The 27,954-nt window shown below is 41.2% G+C and overlaps 1 protein-coding gene across 2 annotated transcripts in view; it reads left to right on the top strand.

The window, feature by feature from the left end:
• The first annotated feature begins 4,614 nt into the window (after nt 1-4,614).
• mmp24 (matrix metallopeptidase 24) overlaps nt 4,615-27,954 on the top strand; it is a 105,590-nt gene continuing 82,250 nt past the window's right edge. For both annotated transcript variants that reach the window (XM_029776498.1, XM_029776497.1), the window contains exon 1: nt 4,615-4,771. In XM_029776498.1, the coding sequence (XP_029632358.1) occupies nt 4,646-4,771 (126 nt within the window). In that variant the 5' untranslated portion in view covers nt 4,615-4,645. The remainder of the gene's footprint in view (nt 4,772-27,954) is intronic.

The raw sequence follows: 27,954 nt of genomic DNA, 5'->3' as shown, positions 1-27,954 counted from the left end.
CCTGAGAAGATGTAGATATGGAGCCACCCCATATTTGGCCCCTGGGGACCGTGTCAGCCATTTTACTAAAAGGCTACAGACTGTACCACTATTTTACAAACCTTTAATCTACACAAAGTATATTATATTTCTTGCCTAAACTTCTGCCCTGGATCTCCTGAAAACCAAAAGGTTTGACAGTAACACAAAGGATATTACAATGAGAACAGAGGGAAACACAGCAGTCCTTTAGGACACATTTTAGAAAAACATTTCTAGGATAAGTGTAGCAGAGGTGAGTTAAAAAGCTCTAGTGGTGAACTAGCCCTGCCTGTGACTTAATACCACCCTTGGCAAAATACATATTTTTTGGGTCTAATGGTTAAGATGTTTGTTTCTGGAGTGGGAGACTGGGGGCTCACATCCTACCAGTAACATGGGCATGTAAACAAATGGCTAAAGTTACTTTGCAATGCCCAGGTAGCCTAGTGATTAGAGCTTTGGGCCAGTAACTGAGGGGTTGCTAGATCAAATCCCTGAGCTGACAAGGTAAAAATCTGTTGTTCTGCCCCTGAACAGGGCAGTTATCCCACTGTTCCTAGGCCGTCATTGAAAATAAGAATGTGTTCTTAACTGACTTGCTTAGTTAAAAAAAGGTTAAATAAAATAAAAATATCAGGAGCAAATTCAGACTAAATACACCAGTGTCCTATCCACTTGGAGAATAAAGCTGTCTACTACAGCAGTTAAGCTCCTACAAGTTGTTCCATCATGCTCATGCAAGGCTACTTACTTACACAGTTTAGTATGACTGTTGATCTGTGGCAGTATTGGGTTAAGGTGTACTTCCTGCACTTTAAGGGTCTTCCAACATCATCATTCAAAATAATAATTATTGGTTCAGTATAGCAACAGACAATATACACCCTTTGAGGAAGTGTGTTTTTATCATAAGAAAAAGTACAGCATTAAAAGCCCTGGAACTAACCAGCTAATTTACTAGTGGCTTGGATCTGACCTGACACCCTGTATTCAAGTGTATGGTATAGATCAACCAATGGCAGGCATGTTAGGAAATGTACATAACATACAGTATATAATCTAGCCTAATTGGGGTCTTTTCGGAGTACATGAATCTACCTCTGTGCCACATTTATTGTGTTTATCTATAAAAAAAGACAACTGTAACATTATATTACCAACAGTGGCCATTGTGTAAAATGCCATGGCCCTCAGGGGCCTAATCTGTGGTGGCCCCAAATCTAAGTATTTTCAGGGTTCATAAATCTAGCTCTGTGCTGAATTTGGAGCCTTTCTCTTAAAATAGTCCTTATGAATTGTAACAATAATCAGTGGCCATTTTGAAAAATATGAATTTAAGGTTAATGTTAGGCATAAGGTTAGTGGTGTGGTTAAGGCAACGGTTCATTTTTAAATCATATTTTAAGAAAATCATTGTAGAAATAGGCGGGGTTTATGACTGTGGCTGTGGTAACTAGTGATGACCGGAGAGAACGTAGTTAATTCTCCCGCCACCAGCGCTTGAAGTGAAGTCCACCAGTGCACAAATGCTGTGTTACACAAGTTAACAAACTCCCATTTCAACAGACATTTTGGAAAATGTGTTTTGTCTGACTGCAAAACTTAAGTAACAAATGTTACTAATTATACATGTTATGTAATTCAGGTTATGTCCTATCACAAATACATTTTTCTCAGTCAATTTCTTTTTTTCAGTTATATAGCTAACGTTAACTAGCTATCTAAGTTAGCTAGCTACCTCAAATCAACATCTTGCCTGCTAACGTTAGCTCGAGTGATAGCTAACAAACTATTTTCTTCTGTTGTGGTAGCTAGCTATGTTAGCTAGATAACGTTAGCCTCGCTAGCTTATTGGAGCTTACTGTTAACACTGATATTTTACATGTGTCACAGAATATAGCTAGCTAAATGTAAGGTTTTTGTTGACGTCTGGTTAGCAAACGTTAACATCGTTAGCTAGCTAGGTAGCTATGTCAGTGCCTGTAGAAAGCTAGCTAAGTCTGACATTTGACTGGTGTCGGACACTTTCACGTTGCTTCCATTCAGCCTCAAGAGCATTAGTGAGGTCGGGCACTGACGTTTGGCAATTAGGCCTGGCTTGAAGTCGGCGTTCCAATTCATCCCAAAGGTGTTCGGTGGGGTTGAGGTCAGGGCTCTGTGCAGGTCAGTGAAGTTCTTCCACACCGATCTCAACAAACCATTCTGTATGGATCTTGCTTTGTGCACAGGAAACAGGTAAGGGCCTTCCCACAAAGTTGGAATCACAGAATCGTATAGAATGTCATTCATTGTATGCTGTAGCATTAAGATTTCCCTTCACTGGAACTAAGGGGCCTAGGCTGAACCATGAAAAACAGCCCCAGACCTCATCCACCGAACTTTAGAGTTGGCACTATACATTCGGGCAGGTAGCGTTCTCCTGGCATCCGCCAAACCCAGATTCGTCCGTCGGACTGCCAGATGGTGAAGTGGGATTCATCACTCCAGAGAACGCGTTTCCACTACTCCAGAGTCCAATGGCGGCAAACTTTACACCACACCAGCCGACACTTGGCATTGCACATGGTGGCCTTAGGCTTGTGTGCAGCTGCTTGGCCATGGAAACCCATTTCATGAAGCTCCCGACAAACAGTTATTCTGCTGACATTACTTCCACAGGCAGTTTGGAACTCGGTAGTGAATGTTGCAACCGAGGACAGACAATGTTTACGCACTATAGGCTTCAGCACTCGTCCCTTTCTCTGAGCTTGTGTGGCCTACCACTTTGCGGCTGAGCCATTGTTGCGCCTAGATGTTTACACTTCACAATAACAGCACTTACAGTTGACTGGGGCAACTCTAGCAGGGCATACATTTGACAAACTGACTTGTTGGAAAGGTGGCATCCTATGACAGTGCCACGTTGAAAGTCACTGAGCTCTTCAGTAAGACAATTCTACTGCCAATGTTTGTTTATGGAGATTGCATGGCTGTGTGATCGACTTTGTACACCTTTTAGCAACAGGTGTAGATGAAATAGCTGAATCCACTCATTTGAAGGGGTGTCCACATACTTTGTATATATAGTGTACTTTTTGCCCATAAGAGAGTCAGATTTGTCCCCTAAAGGAGACAGCCATCCAGAGGGCAACGTGGATACATGAAAACGGATCCAAGACCATGGAGGAAATCTCAATCACAGTTGCCGGATACTCCAGACATGGTGGGTCATACTTAGCACCTGAGCAACAGGGTTAAAGTCGAATTCGTTTCCATACATGATTTAAAGTAGGGTTTCGGTCAGTTCCGTTTCAGTTCCAGTCAATTCAGAAATGACACCTAATTCTATATTGTCCTCATTGAAAAGCATTAAAGAGAATTAGAATTTTAGTGTGCTCCAACCCTGAAACTCATACTTGTCAGTAGGCAGAATTCAGTGCATGATTTCATTATTCTTGTGCCAGTTTCATTGATGTGCAAAATTATATGCATTACATCTTAGATTTCGCCATTGAAAGTGCTACCTTTCAATGTACCCTTCTAATTGAAATGGTAAATTAATGAATAGATTTGTTTGTGTCTACCTGTTCTCCAGATTGCTCTAGATTTTGATTTACTCAACTTTGGATGTTCAACAAAGCTGACCGAAAATAGTTTTCACTGAGAAGATACTGCGTCAGGCCCGCAAGGATATTCATGCCGAGAACCTGCTGTCAGAGCTGGAGGCAGACGTGATTACTGCAGGTACAAAGTGGCAGAGACTCAACACCATACATATTAACATCCTGCACAAAGCGATATACTTATATGAGTGTAAGTATATAGCATGTTCTGAGCAATAGGAAAGGTCTGTAATGGCGTGTACAATGTACTACTACTTTTGGGAAACAATTATTGCGCTTAAGATCATTTTTTTAAATTGACATTTTTCAGGGGGTGCTGCAGCACCCCTGCTTCCTGCTGCAATGAGTGAGTCAGTGAAAGTGGAAAGCTTTTCTAGGACTATAATTTCCTCCTCACATTGTACAATATGTGTCTCCACACACGTAAGCCTAGGCTATTGTTGGATTCAAGACGAGGTCGTTTTTATTGATCTCGGATTCTCAGTTTGTCAGTGTCAATGTAGACTGTCATTTCGATCATTTGTGCGGTTTTAAAAAATATTCTGCTAAAGTCTCCAGTCATATAAAATGATGTAGAATTGTTTGAAATATGTTTATAAAAGGCCAGATTCTTCCTGGACCCAAGTACAATTTTTTTCTCCCATTTGTGCAACTTCTGGAAGCACCTCTACTCCAATGCTCTTTGCCACCAAGCAAATGCGATGATATGCATGCACTGCTTTATTAAAAATATATATTATATATATTATTATTACCTCAGAGTGCCCCTCTCGCGCTGACTTTTTGTTCTGGCACCTCCCGGTTTACAGTTTAAGCATTGGAGTGCAGGCTTAAATCCCTTCCGTTTTGTGTGACGCTTTAAGAACAGAGTCTGCGCAATGAGAGCCCGAGAATAGCGGTTGGTATGCGTTGAAATTCAACCAGAGAAATATAGGTAATCATTCTTCCTGTGAATGAAGCACGGACACAGGACATAAGACTGGAACTCAAACGCAGGCTGAGGGGGGAATTTGGGGACAGTCATGGCGGGGCTTGGAGTGAAGAGGAGGAAAGCGGGGCTCCCTGGTTTTTGCTGGAAAACCTGCTACTTTCATATTTTATTCTGGGTTGTCTCGGTCTGTGGTGAAGAGAAGACGTTCATCGTTGAGGTAGGTCAGATGCACGAACGGGGATGCAATTGATTTATTCTATACAGCATCCTTACCGAAACGGACTGGACAAAATCGCACAGCACTGTATTGCGCTTCTTTATAGCGCAGGTGGAAATCAAATAAAATCGTGCGTTTGAATGTTTTTCTACGTATCGTTTATGAATACCTTATCCGAACTGTTAGACTACAATAACAGTTCTATAACAATTAAATTATCAAAATAAGTATACCACATAAACAAGATGTCAGGCAGCTCTACCATTTTATTTCTTGAGATTTTAGTGGCATTAGCCTATGTATCACCTCACCTCAAAACATCTATAGATTGACCTAGATCTACATGTTCAACTCATCTACACATATTCACTTGAATGCATGTGAGAAAACATTGAACGCTGTTGTCCGTCGAATTTATTGTTGATGAACACAGCTGCCTTCACGATCATTACGTTTTATTTCGCAATGAGAATTTTATAACCTTTCCAGTCGCATATTCATCCACTAGTGGTAGCCTAGTATATGGGTTGCGATGACAAATGACAATACAAAGAGACTGTTTGTATGTTTTGCTTGCATTGAAGAGGAGAATCATTGCGCCACAGCACATGTAGCAAATTCCAATTCGGTATCACTGTTTTATTTAATGTCACCAAGCAAACATATGGTTTCCCATATTTGGAGCTGATTTAAACATGACTAGTATTAAAATCAAGGTTACGTGGGTCAATGCTAAACACAACAGTCAAAATGCATATATGATATGCACAATGAGTTGAAGCACAAGCTACAAAAACATTAGACCTATCATAGTGTTCCCAGTTTTCTAAAACACTGTTATTATCATAAGGTATTTTGTCAATAACAACATATCAACAATTTGCAAATAAAATAGGTCCTTCCGCACAGAAAAAAAACCTCCTGTGCTTTGTTTTCATTTGGACAGAACAAAGAATGCAGAATTGTTACATGATTCCAAATATAGCTTCCTCCATAATTTATTGCAATAGCAGGGAGTTGTATGCTAGTAGGGAGGGCACTGGTGGCATAAAGAGTTGTATATGAGTTTGTGCTGTGTTTTGAATAAGCTGTTTGCAGTGAAAGCCTTTCCAATTACTTGTAATGTAATGATCTCAGGATGATACGCACACACACAAAGATAGTTATTTTATAAGTGTTTGACAAAGAATGGCTGGTGAGTGTGGACAGTATGATGAGTGCAACAAATAAAAAAATGGGAACATGAAAAACAGAGAGTAACTGAACAGATGGGCTTTTGATTATTTATGTCAGTCCCGCTGCCTTTAAATCAATTGAATGAAACGTCATTGAGATTCTTTTTATGATGTATGAATGTCCATCATTTAGCATAATCCTCACCCGATCCTTTTCTGTGACATCACATGCGTACCTGAGATTATTGTGTCATGGCTGAACTTTAGCCTGGTGGTTAAATCTGTTTCTCCTTTGTTAGGCATGACAACGACAAAGGAGTTGGCTAAAGTAGAAACACATCTGGCTACCAGGCTAGAATAAGCTGCTGTTATAGCCTAGTGAATTTAGCAGACTGATAATCATGCAGGACCCTTTTAAAACAAACATTAAGCTCCCTTAGAAGGCTATAGAAATGTCACGATTTATTATAGAATTCATGACCATCGGCCAGACTATAGGTAATTATGAATGCAAATAAACAATTTAGAGATATGTTGTCAATCACCATTGATAGCCTACAATGGACTCTCTAGTATGCTTCCTCTCTCTCTCTGACCCCCCCCCCCCCCCCCCCCCCCCCCACACACACACACACACACATCATTATTTCTATTGTATGCTCAGAGTATGCATGTATTCTTAATCATATTTATATATTTCAGTGTTTATCTTGAGGATACTGTACTGCTAACAATAAGCCTATTTGTTCAGCTGTATGCCTAGATGACACCGCCATCTCGTTCCAAGTAAATATAAATGATTGACCAGTGTTTGCTTAATTATCAATTGGCATTGGCTGTTTGATGAGAGATGACTTGACACTGTCAAGATTCAGAGGGGGCTTTTACTGACATTAACCTGAATCCTGCCACCTGGCCAAATCAAATCAAGAGGGAGACAAAACAGCTGAGGGAAAGGATAGGACTTGGATGGTTACTAAGTTCAGCAAGCTAAATTCACATCACTCACATTCACACTGAATTCACACAATCTTGTACAGCTCCAGACGTGCAGATTTTTTGGTTCTCCCTGGTACTGTACTTGCAGTAATTGATCAGTGAACGTCACTGATGCCCTGAGTGCACACATCGAATAAAAGACAAGAATAAAGTCGACCTGGGAGTTATGTAACCTGCATTAAGGGCATAGCGCTTGACTCGATCATTTCAGTCATGTGGTGTAAAATCCACTGATGATGACAGAAGCTTTTATGCTTGCAATATCATTTTAACACTTTCTGGTCAGTAGAATTATGTGGTACTGTAGCTTGGTAGCTGCTCTGGATTGGATCTAATACGTTGACTTCTTGAATGCATGTCAGGCCGTTTGGAAATCAGCCAGTTAGGTTATGATATAGCAAGGGTTTCATGGTCGTTTGGTAAGATTAGACCGAAAACTGGGTTGTTGGGAATCCAGTGATACTGCAATGAGTTGTGTAATATTTAAACACTTGGCCACTTGGCCACAGTACAGTAACTGTAAGATGTTTATTTCCCGCTGTCTATTTGAGGATGATGTACCCACCAACCAAACTGGAAATCTCAAGAGCTGAATACTATAAAATACATTTCAGCTAGATATACAGTTTTTCCCCCTATATTAATACAGTCTAAAACTGCAGTATGTTACTAGTCTTTGTCTTCAAAGTAGTCTACCTCTGTTTTTTAGAGGGCCATGTTAGTATGTTTGATATTTTGTCTGCTTTGTGTTACACTTTGATCAAATCCTTTGCATGTGCACAAACCATAGGCTGCTGCCAGTTTTGGAAAGATGGCAAATCTTTGGAGAATGTTCCTCCCCAAATAGTATAAAGAAGGTTGTTTCAAGATGTCAAATCCATGCGAATTCACTCAGCTAGCTCATTACCATGTATTGCTGTCATCTACAACGCAGTTTTGCACAGTTTATTGGAATCAAGATACCACCACAACCATTTGTCTGTTAATCATTCTCCCATAGTTTGTGCCAAAAGGCAATTTAAAAAATGCCACTGATCTTGCCAACAAATACAAGATTTTACAACTAGCCAAAATGCTGCTCTATCATGAACATCATAATCAATCGCTACATTCAGTGGTAATAACTATGTTAACAACATAGTAGTTATATAGGTTTTACTATGGTAATAGGGTTGTTGCGGAATCAGTTATTACAGAATTGGAACAAGGAATGTGTAATTACACATTAACTTGCTGAAATTTATTCCACATGTGTAACTACTGATGTTATTGCACATTTTCTTGTTCCACTATGTAACACATTTTTTATAAAAATATGTTTGGAAGTCACCTGTGAATTACAAATGTAATAACTCGAACCAAAATCGGACATTGTTAGTAACTACATGGTGCCACTACCATCAAATCCAAATGTAATACCAGGGTTGATAAATCGGCTGGGATCTGATAACAACAATTGTAACAAGGTCCATCCTGTCATTAACTACAGTTAATTTTTAATTAGTTTGTTTCTATGTTATGACCTGGATGAAAGGCTATACCGAATCAAGTTTAATGTAAGAACAATGTAGTTAAATACGATATACTTGTAATTATTAACCACCTTCCCAGGAGTAAGCAACTTAATGTAAAGTGAAGCCTAGTAGGGTGTAATCTATATAATTACTATTTAGTTACAATGTAACAACCTCTGCAGAGAATTGGCTAAACAGGAGAAATTAGGAGACATGAGAATGTTAGGTATAACCCTTTTAGTTACATTGTAACAATCTTTAACAACCAACACTGTAATTACAATGTTGTTACAAGGGATATACATGTATGTCACGGCCATCGTAGTGAGTAGACCAAAATGCAGCGGGTAGCTGAATGCTCATATTAACTTTTATTGAACACTACACAAAAACAAGAAAACGAATGAACGACAGCTAAACAGTTTTGCAGGCTATACACAGCAGTGCAAAAACAACTTCCCACAAAAGACAGGTGGAAAAAGGGCTACCTAAGTATGACTCCCAATCAGCAACAACGATATACAGCTGTTCCTGATTGAGAGCCATTCCAGGCCAACACAAAGAAATACACAACATAGAAAGAACATAGAAATACAAAACATAGAACAATACCCCAAAACCCCCGACAACACAAAACAAACACACCCCTGCCATGCCCTGACCAAACTACAATAACAAATAACCCCTTATACTGGTCAGGACGTGACAATGTATTTAAAATGTCCTTAACCAGGAGCAGGCAACGTATTGCAAAATGAAGTGACATTTTTATTAGAAACAAATAATGAGACAGGAGAACATTTTTCAGTTTGACTTTTCTTTCATGGATTTGACAATGATTCATATTCAAAATATTCAAATTCAATTCCCCATTTCAGACTCAAAGCAATAACTATTTTAGTTAGTAAAAACACAGGATGGTAAAGCTAGTTAGCTAGCTATCATTTCCCCATCATTCACAAATGTAGCTAGCTAGCTAGATGCCTAGCTAGCCATTGATAGCCTAATGTCAACATGTTTTCCATGTTAATAAACAAAATCATCATAAAGCATTTAGTTTACAATATTATTTCACTATTTATGAGACTTACATTGCACTTTTGCACATAACAAACCTTGAAGGGACAGAGCGAAAGTTACTGAGGGGGAAGAGCCAGTTCAACTCAAGGTGTCTTAAAAAACATTGCGCCTCCCTCCCCAATGTTACAAATATTTTTGCATGACCCTCCCTTTGTACTGTAAAATAAATTGAACACCCTCCCCCCTCATAGAATTAACTCAAAATAATCTTTATGACCACAAATTAGAATAACTGTAGAGACCCTGTGTTTATAAATGTGGATATTGACTTTGCCACTTCAGCATGCTTTTGTGGCACGGTCGATGCCACGCAGGGCTACGGGAAGGAAGGTTCACCGACCAGCACAGACGAGCTCACTCTCCCTGCCTGTTTCATTACACTATGATAAGAGTCAATGATCAGCAAGGGGGAAATCAGATTTTCAACATTTCAATGCCATATTTATAAAGATATAAAATATATGCAATGAATTTTCCACCAACAGATTTCTGTGCCAATGCACAGAACCAATAAACAAAGCATACTGACTTCAGGCATTTCAATATTATGGTTTGCGTTTTCAACACCACAATAATTAGACTATATCAATCTCGACAAACAAAAAATACATCCAACTTCCTACCTTTTAGGCTTATCTAGTATCGAAGGCTTTCCATTCATCAATTGGCAGCTGTACAGTTTGAAATGATTGATTGATTTTATTTGTAAGTAAAAAATTACATATATACATAAAGATTTTAAAAAGTGACATAATGCACAGTAAAGTTAGGGACTTATTTCCATTGTGGTCCCTATTTTTTACACAAATACATACATTTGTCAACTCAAGGTGACAGCCCAGCGTTCCTCTGGCTTCTAATTTTATATATTTTTCTTTTGAATGTGCAAACGTACAATTTCAATCACTAAATAGTAAACCTAAAAGCAAACTAAATGTTTTGTGAGTTTTTTTTAATGATTTTTATAAATGAGAGTTCAACGGGAAGAGTTGTCACACTAATCTCTTACACTCTCTGCAGACAAAACTTCAGGAAGCTTTGTTTCCCCATCACTATTATAAAGGTTTGTAATGTGCAAATGTAAATCTCAAAATAGTGAAATAGTATTGTTAACTAAATGTTTCACAAGTTTTATGATGATTTTGTAATGTTGGAAAACATGTTGACATGGTATAGGGCAGGGGTATTCAACTCCTACCCATACGAGGTCCGGAGCCTGCTGGTTTTCTGTTTCACCTGATAATTAATTACACCCACCTGGTATCCCAGTGATATAAAGCAGTGGAGCTGGCTTCGATGTCCAGATTTAAGTTTGAGGGGTATAGGGTGTCCACCCACTCTGCCCAGAGTGGATGAAAACGTGCTTTGGTGATGCAATTTCACCTAATACAATAATAAGGGAGCGAGCTCTGTTGATAGAGCTCTGCAGCTTTCTCACCTAAACTTTTGAGGGTTTAAGATTTTGTGGTCATTGTCTTCCAAGTTGTTTCCGCGGGTCGCAAATAGCAAAATTAGCATGACCCAAGCTGAATTAAATGTAAAAGGCTTTGACAATAGAAGGCTTGCGGTACGCTCACAGGCTTGCGGTACATTTCACAGAGATACACTTGTGTTTCTGAAAGTCTTTAAAAAAGAACAGGAACTTCGCATTAATATGAAAATACTACATGTCATATCTCAAAATCGATATCTATACTACATCTATATTGTGTTATATCAACCGGATTTGAGTTCAATCGTAAGTCTGTCCGGTATCCTTAATTCTTGCACAGCGTCCATCCTAGCTGATGCGATGCTATTTCCAGATTTTTCCTTCTGGCCTCCATTGATTTAGTCGCCTTAATTTTGACCATCCTACAAGGGTAAAAACTTCAATATCTTTTGAACGGATTATGATAGAGACATGAGATTTGGACCATTGGTTTTCTACACAATTTTTACCCATTGGTTAAAATGTGTGTTTTTTGATTGGACATCCTACATGGGGCCAGCACTTAGCTAGCTTACATCAGTGAGTGATGGAAAAACGCTAGCTAGCTAGCTTTACCACCACCCTGTGTTAGTACGTTGTACTAACTCAAATAATTATTGCTTTGAGTCTGATATGGGAAATTGAATTTGAATGGTTTGAATATGAGTCTTTGTTCAAATCTATTAAAGAAAGTTCAACCTGAAAACATGTCTCCTGTCTCCTTATTTCACCTGGTTAGCCTATTGTCTTCAAAGGTTGTTACATTGTAACTACAAAGTAATTCAAATGTGACATTAAATTGCTTGCTCCTGAGTAAGTACAGAGTCCTGTAATTACAGAGTTGGCTGTTAAAGATTGTTACATTGTAAGTACAATGGAACTAAAAGGGTTATACCTAACGTTCTCATGTCTCCTAATTTCTCCTGTTTAGCCTATTGTCTGCAAAGGTTGTTACATTTTAACTAAATAGTAATTGTAAAGGTTATACCATACTGGGTTTTACTTTACATTAAGTTGCTTGCTCCTGGGTAGGTACATGATAATTACAAGTATATCCAATGTAACAACATTGTTCTTACATTACATTTGATGCGGTATAGCTATTGAACAAGGTCCAAACATAGAAATAAACAAATTGAAAATGACCTGTAGTTAAAGTGTGTAATTACAAAACATTAGTTACATAGTGGAACAAGATAATGTGTAATAACATCAGTAGTTACCAGGCATGTGCACAAATAGGGATCTGCCTGTGCCCTAACACCTGCACCCTTGCCCTCCTACCTGCCAAGTGCCCATTTGGGTGGTGCTATAGTATTTGTTTGTATGCAGTTTTTCTCATTGTTGTTCTGAACCCACTGCCACCAAGTCATCGCGATGTCGTTAAATTCACCACTCCCATCCTTACCCCTACCTCGTATGTTGGTCTGCCCTGTACAGAGCTCAATTGCACCAGGTTGTGCCTTTTTTCCAGTCTGCCCTGTTTGCGCCCGGTATCCGAACATGCATGGCGAGATGCGGTCACCGGTCGAGTGTGTAGCAAGTTACCTAGTTTAAATTTCAACAGTACTGCCACAGCAGCATACCATTTGATTAAAAGTTGATAACGCTTGATTTGCATCATCATCAATATTCGGTCTGGTTGGCTGATAGCCTACCTGCAAACTCTTTTCAGGCCACTTCGATACAGCTACTACCAGAAGTGATTTTCGTAGCAGGTTAGGAGTGCATTTTCGCTAACCCTTTCCCAACCTTAACCTAATTATCCTAACCCGCTACGTTCATTCTCCTAAACTCCTGCATAAGTTCTCCTAACCTGATACAAAAAGTCACTTCTGGTCGTAGCTGTTAAGAAGTGGCATGAAAAGAGTGTTTCTCTGCATGCAGCAGCACTTCATTTATTTCCTTGTATAACCATAGCCGCAGGAAGGTGCTAGAGTACCCCTGATACATTGAAATAAATGTACCAAAGTTATAGTTACTGCTGCCTGTTCAGAAAGAAATGTAATAATTTAGAATAGCCTACTACACCACAAGTTGGCCTATAATTTAGCCACAGAGGATCAATAGCTTCTTCTTTTTTTAAATAGCTTAGCTGTGGATTGTGCGTAGCCCAATAACAAGGCATAGACTACAGTCGGGAACACACAGCAAATCTGTCACTGAATAGCATGAAGACAAAACCGGCCTTTCACAATATTGAACTTCCAAATAGGTTTATTGAGCGAACTTTGTTTTATAAAGTAAAACAATAGAGAGAGAGGATTTTTATTCCAGAGAAACTGGAACATTTTTTAAGGACTATAATTTCCTCCTCATTTTGAACCATATGTGTGTTTCCACACACCTAGGCCTAGGCTATTGATGGATTCAAGACAAGGTTGTTTTTATTGATCTCAGTTTGTCAATCAGCCTGTAATTTTGATCATTTGTGCAGTATTAAAAAGATTCAGCCAAAGTCTCCATTCAATGTAAAATGACAGAATTGTATGAAATATGTTTACAGTATAAAAGGCTACATTTTTACCAGACCCTAGGCTACAAAAAAAATTCCCCTTGTGTGCAACTTCTGTAAACGCCTCTAACGTTACTCTACTGCTTTATACCACTAAGCAAATGCGATGATTTGCATGTAATATTTTTTAATAAAGGTGGATTTTTTTTCACGCGTTCTGGTACCATAGAGCTCCCCAGGTCACCCCCCTCTCGCATTTTGTTCGGGCACCTCCTGATTTACAAATTAAGCACTGAACACAGGTATAGACTCTAGCTAACCACCATATACTAAAATATCCACACAAGCCACTAGCCAGCTAGCCATATATCATGAGTTAGAAGATTATGAATATTAGGCTATATTAAAATAAATCACAATCATTAAAAAAAAATTGAGCTAGCTGATGAGTTGATAGCCTACCCTCTTTTCCCAATGACAATCATGTCTTTAGGAGGCACTTTAAAGCTGCAATATGTACACTGAAAAACTATATAAACACAACATGTAAAGTGTTGGTCCCATGTCTTATGAGCTGAAATAAAAGATCCCAGAAATGTTCCATACGCACAAAAATCTTATTTCTCTCCAATTTTGTGCACACATTTGTTGACATCCCTGTTAGTGAGCATTTCTCCTTTGCCAAGATAATCCAGATAATCCAGATGTGGCATATCAAGGAGCTGATTGTCACGTGTGCTCCCTCTCCGGCCTCTAGGTCACCAGGCTGCTCGTTATGACGCACACCTGTCACCATCATTACGCTCACCTGGACTCTATCACTTCCCTGATTACCTTCCCTATATGTCACTCCCTTTGGTTCCTTCCCCAGGTGTCATTGTTTCTGTTTCTGTGCCATGTCTGTTTGTGTTTTCTTGTTTTGTATTATGTTACGTTTTTTTATTAAAACACTCACTCCCTGAACTTGCTTCCCAACTCTCAGGGCACATCGTTACACTGATTAAACAGCAAGATCATTACACAGGTGCACCTTGTGCTGGGGACAATAAAAGGCCAATCTAAAATGTGCAGTTTTGTCACACAAAAAAATGCCACAGATGTCTCAAGTTTTGAGGGAGTGTGCAATTGGCATGCTGACTGCAAGAATGTCCGCCAGAGCTGTTGCTAGAGAATTTAATGTTAATTTCTCTACAATAAGCCGCCTCAATGTCGTTTTAGAAAATTTGGCAGTACGTCCAACCCAGTGGGGGCTTCTCAGAGGAGGTAGGGAGAGAGAGAGAGAAAGTGAGAAAATATATTTCATTGTATTTTTTTTTCTCACTTTTACTTAGCTAGCGAATGCAGCTAGCTAGTTTAGCCTACTTAAACAGAGAGGGATGCTATGTTAGCTTGCTGGCTATGGCTATCCAACACTGGAACTCTTGTAAGTCAAGCTAAGCTTTTGGTTTTATTTGTTTATTGCCACCTGGGCCAGCTGGTGTAACTGCTAAACTGCTTGATGACTGTAATGCAGGATTGTAGCAGGTTTACTAATGCACTAGTTCTACTAGATATGTTGACTAAGTATGATGTTAGCTAATATGGTTACAATGATGTAGAAAGTGAACTGTGTTTGCGTGTGATCAGGAGTATATTCATTTCGCCGATTCTGTTGAAAAGCGTTTCTTAAACCGAAGCAAACAGAACGAAACAGGGATAAACATACCTGAATTTGTCCATTAGAAACTCTCGTTTGCAACTGTTGGACTAATGATTACACCCTAGATCATCTAGATGCAGGCAAGAGTGTGCAAAGCGGTATTGAATCTGTCACCTTGATTACTCAAAATTTTCCTCTCGTCCTGTGCATGTGAACTTTCATTCATAAGCTAGATTGTAGCAACCTCATGATAGATATTTGAGTATCATGTAGTAGCCTAAACCTATCAATGTTACAGTGAGCTGGGTGAATGGAAAATTAATGACAGTCATCCAATATGCTGTAACAGAAAAAAGGCCATGCTCATAACAAAAAAAATGTCCTTCCTTATCTTAAACGTGGTCCAACCGGCCTCGCAACCGCAGACCATGTAACCATGTAACCACGTCAGCCCAGGACCTCCATATCCGGCTTCTTCACCTGCGAGATTGTCTGAGACCAGCCACCCAGACAGCTGATGAAACTGAGTTTGCACAACCAAAGAATTTATGCAAAAACTGCCAAAAACCGTCTCAGGGAAGCTCATGTGCGTGCTCCTTGTCCTCACCAGGGTCTTGACCTGACTGCAGTTCGGCATTGTAATTGACTTCAGAGGGCAAATGCTCAACTTCGATGGCACAGGCACGCTGGAGAAGTGTGCTCTTCACAGATGAATCCCGTTTTCAACTGTACCGGGCAGATAGCGTGTATTGGCGTTGTGTGGGCGAGCGGTTTGCTGATGTCAATGTTGTGAACAGAGTGCCCCATGGTGGCAGTGGGGTTATGTTATGGGCAGGCATAAGCTACGGACAATGAACAAAATTGTCATGTCATTAATCTGCTGCCATCACCTCATTTTTAGCATGAGGTGATGGCAAGGATTTGTACAAAATTCCTGGAAGGTGAAAATGCCCCAGTTCTTCCAGTTCTTCCATGGCCTGCATACTCACCAGACTTGTCACCCATTGAGCATGTTTGGGATGCTCTGGATCGACTTGTGCGACAAAGTGTTCCAGTTCCCGCCAATATCCAGCAACTTCGCACAGCCATTGATGTGTCACGCTGCACAAGGCAAATGGTGGTCACACCAGATACTGACTGGTTTTCTGAAAAACCTGAAAGGTCTGTGCATGGCCCTGGTAGTTACTGTACACATGTGGAGTAACCTTCAGCAAGTGAATGTGTGGTTACACATTTCTTGTTCCAATTGTGTAATACCTGATTCTGCAACAACCCTATTACCATGTAAATGGCATAGTAAAACTTATGTAACTATTATGTTGTTAACACAGTTATTACTGTGTTAGTTCCATAATAATAAGGGCAACTTAATATAAAGTGTTAACTTACTTCATAATCCCAAATTGAACCTCCACAGCACCACATGGGCTTCATAGATACTACTGTTACTACTTTATTGTATCATCAAATCAAATCAAATGTATTTATATAGCCCTTCTTACATCAGCTGATATATCAAAGTGCTGTACAGAAACCCAGCCTAAAACCCCAAACAGCACGCAATGCAGGTGTGGAAGCACGTTGCTAGGAAAAACTCCCTAGAAAGGCCAAAACCTAGGAAGAAACCTAGAGAGGAACCAGGCTATGAGGAGTGGCCAGTCCTGGCTGTGCCAGGTAGAGATTATAACAGAACATTGCCAAGATGTTCAAATGTTCATAAATGACCAGCATGGTCAAATAATAATAATCACAGTAGTTGTTGAGGGTGCAACAAGTCAGCTCTTCAGGAGTACATGTCAGTTGGCTTTTCATAGCTGATCATTGAGAGTATCTCTACCACTCCTGCTGTCTCTAGAGAGTTGAAAACAGCAGGTCTGGGACAGGTAACACGTCCGGTGAACAGGTCAGGGTTCCATAGCCGCAGGCAGAACAGTTGAAACTGCAGCAGCAGCACGGCCAGGTGGACTGGGGACAGCAAGGAGTCATCATGCCAGGTAGTCCTGAGGCATGGTCCTAGGGCTCAGTCCTCCAAGAGAGAGAAAGAAAGAAAGAGAGAAAGAGAGAGAGAATTAGAGAGAGCATAATTAAGTTCACACAGGACACTGGATAAGACAGGAGAAATACTCCAGATATAACAGACTGACCCTAGTCCCCCGACACATAAACTACTGCAGCATAAATACTGGAGGCTGAGACAGGAGGGGTCAGGAGACACTGTGGCCCCATCCGATGATACCCCCGGACAGGGCCAAACAGGAAGGATATAACCCCACCCACTTTGCCAAAGCACAGCCCCCACACCACTAAAGGGATATTTTCAATCCCCAACTTAACATCCTGAGACAAGGCCGAGTATAGCCCACAAAGATCTCCGCCACGGCACAACCCAAGGGGGGGAGCCAACCCAGACAGGAAGATCACGTCAGCGACTCAACCCACTCAAGTAACGCACCCCTCCTAGGGATGGCATGGAAGAGCACCAGTAAGCCAGTGACTCAGCCCCTGTAATAGGGTTAGAGGCAGAGAATCCCAGTGGAGAGAGGGGAACCGACCAGGCAGAGACAGCAAGGGCGATTCATTGCTCCAGAGCCTTTCCGTTCACCTTCACACTCAATCAGACTACTCAATCAGACTACACTCAATCATAGGACCTACTGAAGAGATGAGTCTTCAATAGAGACTTAAAGGTTGAGACAGAGTCTGCATCTTTCACATGGGTAGGCAGACCATTCCATAAAAATGGAGCTCTATAGGAGAAAGCTCTGCCTCCAGCTGTTTGCTTAGAAATTCTAGGGACAATTAGGAGGCCTGCGTCTTGTGACCGTAGCGTACGTGTAGGTATGTACGGCAGGACCAAATCGGAAAGATAGGTAGGAGCAAGCCCATGTAATGCATTGTAGGTTAGCAGTAAAACCTTGAAATCAGCCCTTGCCTTAACTGGAAGCCAGTATATGGAGTCTAGCACTGGAGTAATATGATCACATTTTTTGGTTCTAGTCAGGATTCTAGCAGCCGTATTTAGCACTAACTGAAGTTTATTTAGAGCTTTATCCGGGTAGCCGGAAAGTAGAGCATTGCAGTAGTCTAACCTAGAAGTGACAAAAGCATGGATTAATTTTTCTGCTTCATTTTTGGACAGAAAGTTTCAGATTTTTGCAATGTTACGTAGATGGAAAAAAGCTGTCCTTGAAACAGTCTTGATATGTTCGTCAAAAGAGAGATCAGGGTCCAGAGTAAAGCTGAGGTCCTTCACAGTTTTTTTTGAGACGAATGTACAACCATCAAGATTAATTGTCAGATTCAACAGAAGATCTCTTTGTTTCTTGGGACCTAGAACAAGCATCGCTGTTTTGTCTGAGTTAAAAGTAGAAAGTTTGCAGCCATCCACTTCCTTATGTGTGAAACACAGGCTTCTGGCGAGGGCAATTTTGGGGCTTCACCATGTTTCATTGAAATGTACAGCTGTGTGTCATCCGCATAGCTGTGAAAGTTAACAGTATGTTTCAAATGACATCCCCAAGAGGTAAAATATATAGTGAAAACTATAGTGGTCCTAAAACGGAACCTTGAGGAACACCGAAATTTACAGTTGATTTGTCAGAGGACAAACCATTCACAGAGACAAATTGATATCTTTCCGACAGATAAGATCTAAACCTGGCCAGAACTTGTCCGTGTAGACCAATTTGGGTTTCCAATCTCTCCAAAAGAATGTGGTGATCGATGGTATCAAAAGCAGCACTAAGGTCTAGGAGCACGAGGACAGATGCAGAGCCTCGGTCTGACGCCAAAGGTCATTTACCACCTTCACAAGTGCAGTCTCAGTGCTATAATGGGGTCTAAAACCAGACTGAAGCATTTCATATACATTGTTTGTCTTCAGGAAGGCAGTGAGTTGCTGCGCAACAGCTTTTTTTTTATTCTGAGAGGAATGGAAGATTCGATATAGGCTGATAGTTTTTTATATTTTCTGGGTCAAGGTTTGGCTTTTTCAAGAGAGGCTTTATTACTGCCACTTTTAGTGAGTTTGGTACACATCCGGTGGATAGAGAGCCGTTTATTATGTTCAACATAGGAGGGCCAAGCACAGGAAGCAGCTCTTTCAGTAGTTTATTTGGAATAGGGTCCAGTATGCAGCTTGAAGGTTTAGAGACCATGATTATTTTCATCATTGTGTCAAGAGATATAGTACTAAAACACTTGAGTGTCTCCCTTGATCCTTGGTCCTGGCAGAGTTGTGCAAACTCAGGACAACTGAGCTTTGTAGGAATACACAGATTTAGAGAGGAGTCCGTAATTTGCTTTCTAATGATCATGATCTTTTCCTCAAAGAAGTTCATGAATTTATTACTGCTGAAGTGAAAGCCATCCTCTCTTGGGGAATGCTGCTTTTTAGGTAGCTTTGCGACAGTATCAAAAATACATTTCGGATTGTTCTTATTTTCCTCAATTAAGTTGGAAAAATAGGATGATCGAGCAGCAGTGAGTGCTTTTCGATACTGCACGGTACTGTCTTTCCAAGCTAGTCGGAAGACTTCCAGTTTGGTGTGGCGCCATTTCTGTTCCAATTTTCTGGAAGCTTCCTTCAGAGCTCGTGTATTTTCTGTATACATTTACATTTTACATTTTAGTCATTTAGTAGACGCACTTATCCAGAGCAACTTACAGTAGTGAATGCATACATTTAATTTAATCTCATTTCATACATTTAATTTTTTTTTTAATCCGTACTGGCCCCCCGTGGGAATTGAACCCACAACCCTGGCTTTGCAAACACCATGCTCTACCAACTGAGCCACAGGGAAGGCCAGGGAGCTAGTTTCTTATGATAAATGTTTTTAGTTTTTAGGGGTGCAACTGCATCTAGGGTGCCTTCCCTGCCTTCCCTGTAGCTCAGTTGGTAGAGCATGGTGTTTGCAACGCCAGGGTTGTGGGTTCGATTCCCACGGGGGGCCAGCACAGAATTTTTTTTAATGAAATGTATGCATTCACTACTGTAAGTCGCTCTGGATAAGAGCGTCTGCTAAATGACTCAAATGTAAATGCAAATGTAGGGTATTGCGCAAGGTTAAATTGAGTTCCTCAGTTGGGTGGTTAACTGATTTTTGTCCTCTGATATCCTTGAGTAGGCAGAGGGAGTCTGGAAGGGCATCAAGGAATCTTTGGGTTGTCTGAGGATTTATAGCACGACTTTTGATGCTCTTGGTTGGGGTCTGAGCAGATTATTTGTTGTGATTGCAAACGTAATAAAATGGTGGTCCGATAGTCCAGGATTATGAGGAAAAACATTAAGATCCACAACATTTGTTCCATGGGACAAGACTAGGTTCAGAGTATGACTGTGGCAGTGAGTAGGTCCAGAGACATGTTGGACAAAACCCACTGAGTCGATGATGGCTCTGAAAGCCTTTTGGAGTGGGTCTGTGGACTTTTCCATGTGAACATTAAAGTCACCAAAAATGTGAATATTATTTTCTATGACTACAAGATCCGATAGGAATTCAGGGAACTCAGTGAGGAAAGCTGTATATGGCCCAGGAGGCCTGTAAACAGTAGCTATAAAAAGTGATTGAGTAGGCTGCATAGATTTCATAACTAGAAGCTCAAAAGACGAAAACGTCGGGGGTTTTTTTGTAAATTGAAATTTGCTATCGTAAATGTTAGCAACACCTCCGCCTTTGCGGGATGCACAGGGGATATGGTCACTAGTGTAACCAGGAGGTGAGGCCTCATTTAACACAGTAAATTCATCAGGCTTAAGCCATGTTTCAGTCAGGCCAATAACATCAAGATTATGATCAGTAATTAGTTCATTGACTATAACTGCCTTTGAAGTGAGGGATCTAACATTAAGTAGCCCTATTTTGAGATGTGAGGTATCACGATCTCTTTCAATAATGGCAGGAATGGAGGAGGTCTTTATTCCAGTGAGATTGCTAAGGCGAACACCGCCATGTTTAGTTTTGCCCAACCTAGGTCAAGGCACAGACACGGTCTCAATGGGGATAGCTGAGCTAACTACACTGACTGTGCTAGTAGCAGACTCCACTAAGCTGGCAGGCTGGCTAACAGCCTGCTGCCTGGCCTGCACCCTATTTCATTGTATCAATTATTATTATTATTTTATCTATGACATAATGATAATGAAGAACAATTTACTTTCAATTTACAAGTTACTTTCATCGCTTCATATGGTCAGGTCAGTTTTGGATAACGTTTCAACTTTTAATTGTGAGTGAGAGTCGTACCTATTTCTCATCTCTTCTAACCTTCCACCCACTAATGATGAGTTAGTGATGTTGTTATTGTTGCTGCTGTTGAGCATTGGTCTCGCCCCTTAACTGTAGCTGGCTTCCTTTGTTTGCTGTACCATGTGATTTTTCTCCTTCAGCTCTGGCAGACTCCCCTCCCCCATCATCTTCACTCTCCTTCCCTCTCATCTCATCTCTCTCTCACTCTTGCTCTCCCGCTCCCTCTTGGATGGTTTGCTCTCGTTTTCCATCCCTCATCACTGCTCTGCTGCTCATGCCATTTTCAGGCTCCCTCCCCCACACACAAGCTGTGTGTGTGTGTGTGTGTGTGTGTGTGTGTGTGTGTCTGTGTGTGTGTCTGTGTCTGTGTGTGCGCGTTAAACAGGGAATAAAAATCAAATCAAATGTTATTGGTCACATACACGTGATTAGCAGATGTTATTGTGGGTGTAGCTAAATGCTTGTGCTTCCAGCTCCGTCAGTGCAGTAATATCTAACAAGTAATATCTAACAAATTACACAACATATACCCAATACACACAAATCTATGTAGGAATGAATTAAGACTATATGCATATGGACGAGCGATGTCAGAGCTGAACGGACTAAGATACAGTAGAATAGTATAGAATACAGTATATACATATGAGATGAGTAATGCAAGATATGTAAACATTATTAAGTGAATGAGATACTGTTTTCTATATTATACTACTCTACTGTATGTACATATGAGATGACCAGTGCCAGATATGTAACCATTACTAAAGTGACTAGTGTTCCATTCCTTAAAGTGGCCAGTGTTTTCTAGTCTATGCCTATATGCCTTAAATGTGCTAGTGATGGCTGTTTAACAGTGTAATGGCGTCGAGATAGAAGCTGTTTTTCAGTCTCTCGGTCCCAGCTTTTATGCACCTGTACTGACCTCGCCTTCTGGATGATAGCAGGGTGAACAGGCAGTGGCTCGGGTGGTTGATGTCCTTGATCTTTTTGGCCTTCCTGTGACATCGGGTGCTGTAGGTGTCCTGGAGGGCGGGTAGTTTGCCCCCGGAGATGCGCTGGGCTGACCACACCACCCTCTGGAGAGCCTTGCGGTTGCAGGCAGTGCAGTTGCCGTACTTGGCGTTGATATAGCCCGACTGAATGCATTCAATAATAAGAAACATTAAGCCAAACCAATACAGCCTGAAGACTGAGGCTACTGAGGGCTAAATAAAGTGGAAGTAATCAAGGTAATGATGAAGTCCAGGTGTGGATTACGATGGGGAGCAGGTGTGTGCCCTGAGTCTGCACAACCCTGCCAGGACCTAGGATCAAGGGAAAATAGTCATGGTCTCTAAACCTTCAAGCTGCATACTGGACCCTATTCCAACTAAACTACTGAAAGAGCTGCTTCCTGTGCTTGGCCCTCCTATGTTGAACATAATAAACGGCTCCCTATCCACCGTATGTGTATCCAAACATTTTGAAAAAGCTGTTGCGCAGCAACTCACTGCCTTCCTGAAGACAAACAATGTATATGAAACTCTTCAGTCTGGTTTTAGATCCCATAATAGCTCTGAGACTGCACTCGTGAAGGTGGTAAATTACCTTTTAAATGCGTCAGTCCGAGGCTCTGCATCTGTCCTCGTGATCCTAGACCTTAGTGCTACTTTTGATACCATCGATCACCACATTCTTTTGGAGAGATTAGAAACCCAAATTGGTCTACACGGACAAGTTCTGGCCAGGTTTAGATCTTATCTGTCAGAATTATATCAGTTTATCTCTGTGGAAGGTTTTTCCTCTGACAAATCAACTGCAAATTTTGGTGTTCCTCGAGGTTCCGTTTTAGGACCATATATTTTACCTCTTGGTGATGTCATTCGGAAACATAATGTTAACTTTCACTGCTATGCGGACGGTACACAGCTGTACATTTCGATGAAACATGGTGAAGCCCCAAAATTGCCCTAACTGGAAGCCTGTGTTTCAGACATAAGGAAGTGGATGGTGGAATATTTTTTTACTTTTAACCTCTCTGGGATCGTTTGGGACGTGAGTGTCCCACCTCGCCAACAGCCAGTGAAATTGCAGGGCACCAAATTCAAACAACAGAAATCTCATAATTCAAATTCCTCAAACATACAAGTATTACACACCATTTTAAAGATAAACTTCTTGTTCATCCAGCTACAGTGTCCGATTTGAAAAATACTTTACGGTGAAAGCACACCATGCAATTATGTTAGGTCAGCGCCTAGCCACAGAAAATCATACAGCCATTTTCCAACCAAGGAGAGGTGACACAAAAGTCAGAAATAGCGTTAAAATTCATCACTTACCTTTGATGATCTTCATCTGATGGCACTCCCAGGTCTCCATGTTAGACAATAAATATTTGTTTTGTTCGATAAAGTTCATCTTTATGTCCAAATACCTCCTTTTTGTTTGCGCGTTTAGTCCAGTAATCCAAAAGCACAAAGCACGGGCACAAAGTCCAGACGAAAAGTCAAAAAAGTTCCATTAAAGTTCGTAGAAACATGTCAAACGATGTATATAATCAATCTTTAGGATGTTTTTATCATAAATCTTCAATAATATTCCAACCGGACAATTCCGTTGTCATTAGAAAGGAAAGTGAATGAGCGTCGCACTCACGGCCATGCGCGAGACTAAACTAATGTCTTTCAGCTTGACCACTAGTTGAAACAGCTCTTATACAAGCCTGAAACAACTTCTAAAGACTGTTGACATCTACTGGAATCCTTAGGAAGTGCAATCTGACCCCACAGACACAGGATATTGGATAGGCAATCACTTAGAAAAACTACAAACCTCAGATTTCCCACTTCCTGGTTGGATTTTTCTCAGGTTTTTGCCTGCCATATGAGTTCTGTTATACTCACAGACGTTATTTTAACAGTTTTCGAAACTCTCAAGTGTTCTCTATCCAAATCTACCAATTATATGCATATCCTAGCTTCTGGGCCTGAGTAGCAGGCAGTTTAGTTTGGGCACGCTTTTCATCCAAAATTCCGAATGCTGACCCCTATCCTAGTGAAGTTAAACTCGGACAGAACAGAGAACAGAGATGCTAGTTCTAGGTCCCAAGGAACAAAGATAACTTCTGTTGGATCTGACAATTAATCTTGATGGTTGTACAGTTGTCTCAAATAAAACTGTGAAGGACCTCGGCGTTACTCTATAGACCCTGATCTCTCAATGACTGGAACGAACTACAAAAATCGCTGAAACTGGAGACACTTACCTCCCTCACCAGCTTTAAGCACCAGCTGTCAGAGCAGCTCACGGATCACTGCATCTGTACATAGCCCATCTGTAAATAGCCCAAACAACTACCTCATCCCCTACTGTATTTATTTATTTATTTATCTTGCTCCTTTGCACCCCAGTATTTCTACTTTGCACATTCATTTACTGCACATCTACCATTCCAGTGTTTAATTGCTAAATTGTATTTACTTCGCCACCATGGCCTATTTACCTCCCTTATCTCACCTCATTTGCACACATTGTATATACTCTTTTTTTTCTACTGTATTATTGACTGTATGTTTGTTTACTCTTTGTGTAACTCTGTGTTGTTTGTATCGAACTGCTTTGCTTTATCTTGGCCGGGTCACAGTTGTAAATGAGAACTTGTTCTCAACTTGCCTACCTGGTTAAATAAAGGTGAAATAAGAATAACAATAAAAATAACGAACATATCAAGACTGTTTCAAGGACAGCTTTTTTCATCTCCGTAACATTGCAAAAATCTGAAACTTTCTGTCCAAAAATAATGCAGAAACATGTATCCATGCTTTTGTCACTTCTAGATTAGACTACTGCAATGCTCTACTTTCCGGCTTCCCGGATAAAGCACTAAATAAACTTCAGTTAGTGCTAAACACGGCTGCTAGAATCCTGACTAGAACCAAAACATTTGATTATATTACTCCAGTGCTAGCCTCTCTACACTGGCTTCCTTTTAAGGCTAGTGCTGATTTCAAGGTTTTACTGCTAACCTACAAAGCATTACATGGGCTTGCACCTATCTTTCCGATTTGGTCCTGCCGTACATACCTACACGTACGCTTCGGTCTAAAGACGCAGGCCTCCTTATTGTCCCTAGAATTTCTAAGCAAACAGCTGGAGGCAGGGCTTTCTCCTACAGAGCTCCATTTTTATGGAATGGTCTGCCTACACATGAAAGACGCAGACTCGGTATCGACCTTTAAGTCTTTATTGAAGACTCATCTCTTCAGTAGATCCTATGGTTGAGTGTAGTCTGACCCAGGGGTGTGAAGCTGAATGGAAAGGCACTGGAGCGACGAACCACCCTTGCTGTCTCTGCCTGGTCGGTTCCCCTCTCCACTGGGATTCTCTGCCTTTAATCCTATTACGGGGGCTGAGTCACTGATTTACTGGTGCTCTTCCATGCCGTCCATAGGAGGGGTGCATCACTTTTTAAAAAAAAATTTTTATTTCACCTTTATTTAACCAGGTAGGCAAGTTGAGAACAAGTTCTCATTTACAATTGCGACCTGGCCAAGATAAAGCAAAGCAGTTCGACAACATACAAAAACACAGAGTTACACATGGAGTACATGGAGTACCCACTTGAGTGGGTTGAGTCACTGACGTGATCTTCCTGTCCGGGTTGGCGCCCCCCTTGGGTTGTGCCGAGGGGGAGATCTTTGTGGGCTATACTCGGCCTTGTCTCAGAGTGGTAAGTTGGTGGTTGAATATATCCCTCTAGTAGTGTGGGGGCTGTGCTTTGGCAAAGTGGGTGGGGTTATATCCTGCTTGGTTGACCCTGTCCGGGGGTATCGTCGGACGGGGCCACAGTGTCTCCCGACCCCACCTGTCTCAGCCTCCAGTATTTAGGCTGCAATAGTTTATGTGTCGGGGGGCTAGGGTCAGTCTGTTATATCTGGAGTATTTCTCCGGTCTTGTCTGGTGTTCTGTGTGAACTTAATTATGCTCCCTCTAACTCTCTCTCTCTTTCTCTTTTTCTCCCTTTTCTCTCTTCTCTCGGAGGACCTGAGCCCAAGGGCCATGCCTCAGGACTACCTGGCCTGATGATTCCTTGCTGTCCCCAGTCCACCTGGTCATGCTGCTGCTCCAGTTTCAACTGTTCTGCCTGCAGCTATGGAACCCTGACCTGTTCACCGGACGTGTTACCTTGTCCCGGACATGCTGTTTTCGACTCTCTCTCGCTCTTCAGCACCTGCTGTCTCTATCTCTGAATGATCAACTATGAATAGCCAACTGACATTTACTCCTGAGGTGCTGACCTATTGCATCCTCTACGACCACTCTGATTATTATTATTTGACCCTGCTGGTCATCAATGAACGTTTGAACTTCTTGGCTATGTACTAATCTCAACCCGGCACAGCCAGAAGAGGACTGGCCACCCCTCAGTTTCTTCCTGGGTTCCTGCCTTTCTAGGGAGTTTTTCCTAGCCACCGTGCTTCTACATCTGCATTGCTTGCTGTTTGTGGTTTTAGGCTGTGTTTCTGTATAGCACTTTGTGACATCGGTTGATGTAAAAAGGGCTTTATAAATAAATGTGATTGATTGAGTGTGTGTAATGATGGTTGCCAGGTGTGTGTAATGTGGGTTGTTGCTGGATATTAGCGGGAACTTGAACACGCTGTTGTACACATTGATCCAGAGCATCCAAACATGCTCAATCAGTGACATCTATGGTGAGTATGCAGGCCATGGAAGAACCGGGCCATTTTCAGCTTCCAGGAATGTTGTACAGATCCTTGCGACATGGGGATGTGCATTATCATGCTGAAACATGAGGTGATGGTGGTTGATGAATTGCACGACAATGGGCCTCAGGATCTCGTCTGTTTATTCAAATTGCCATTGATAAAATGCAATTGTGTTCGTAGCTTATGCCTGCCTGCCCATACCATAACCTCACCGGGATTATGGGGTACTCTGTTAACAACGTTGACATCAGCAAACCACTCGCCATCTGCCCAGTACCGTTAAAAACGGGATTCATCCGTAAAGAGCACACGTCTCCAGCGAGTGGCTATCGAAGGTGAACATTTGCCCACTGAAGTCAGCCACGATGCTGAACTGCAGTCAGGTCAAGACCCTGCTGAGGATGACAAGCACACAGATGAGCTTCCCTGAGATGGTTTCTGACAGTTTGCAGAAAATCTTTGGTTGTGCAAACCAATAGTTTCATCAGCTGTCCTGGTGGCTTGTCACAGACGATCCTGCAGTTGAAGAATTCGGATGTGGAGGTCCTGGGCTGGCGTGGTTACACGTGGTCTGCTGTTGTGAGGCCGGTTGGACGTACTGCCAAATTTTCTAAAACGACATTGAAGGTGGCTTATGGTAGAGAAATGAACATTAAATTATCTGGCAACATCTCTGATGGACATCCCTGTAGTCAGCATGCCAATTGCACGCTCCCTCAACTTGAGGCATCTGTTGTGTGACAGAAATGCACAGTTTAGAGTGGCCTTTATTGGAGGAGGAGAAATGCTCACTAACAGGGTTGGAAATTAATTTGTGCACAACATTTTAGAGAAATAAGCTTTTTTGTGCTTATGGAACATTTCGGGAACTTTTATTTCAGCTCA

The sequence above is a fragment of the Salmo trutta genome, chromosome 14 (assembly GCF_901001165.1).
Source record: "Salmo trutta chromosome 14, fSalTru1.1, whole genome shotgun sequence".
In the NCBI taxonomy this organism is placed as follows: Eukaryota; Metazoa; Chordata; class Actinopteri; order Salmoniformes; family Salmonidae; genus Salmo; species Salmo trutta.
This window is presented reverse-complemented; position numbering and strand designations above follow the sequence as displayed.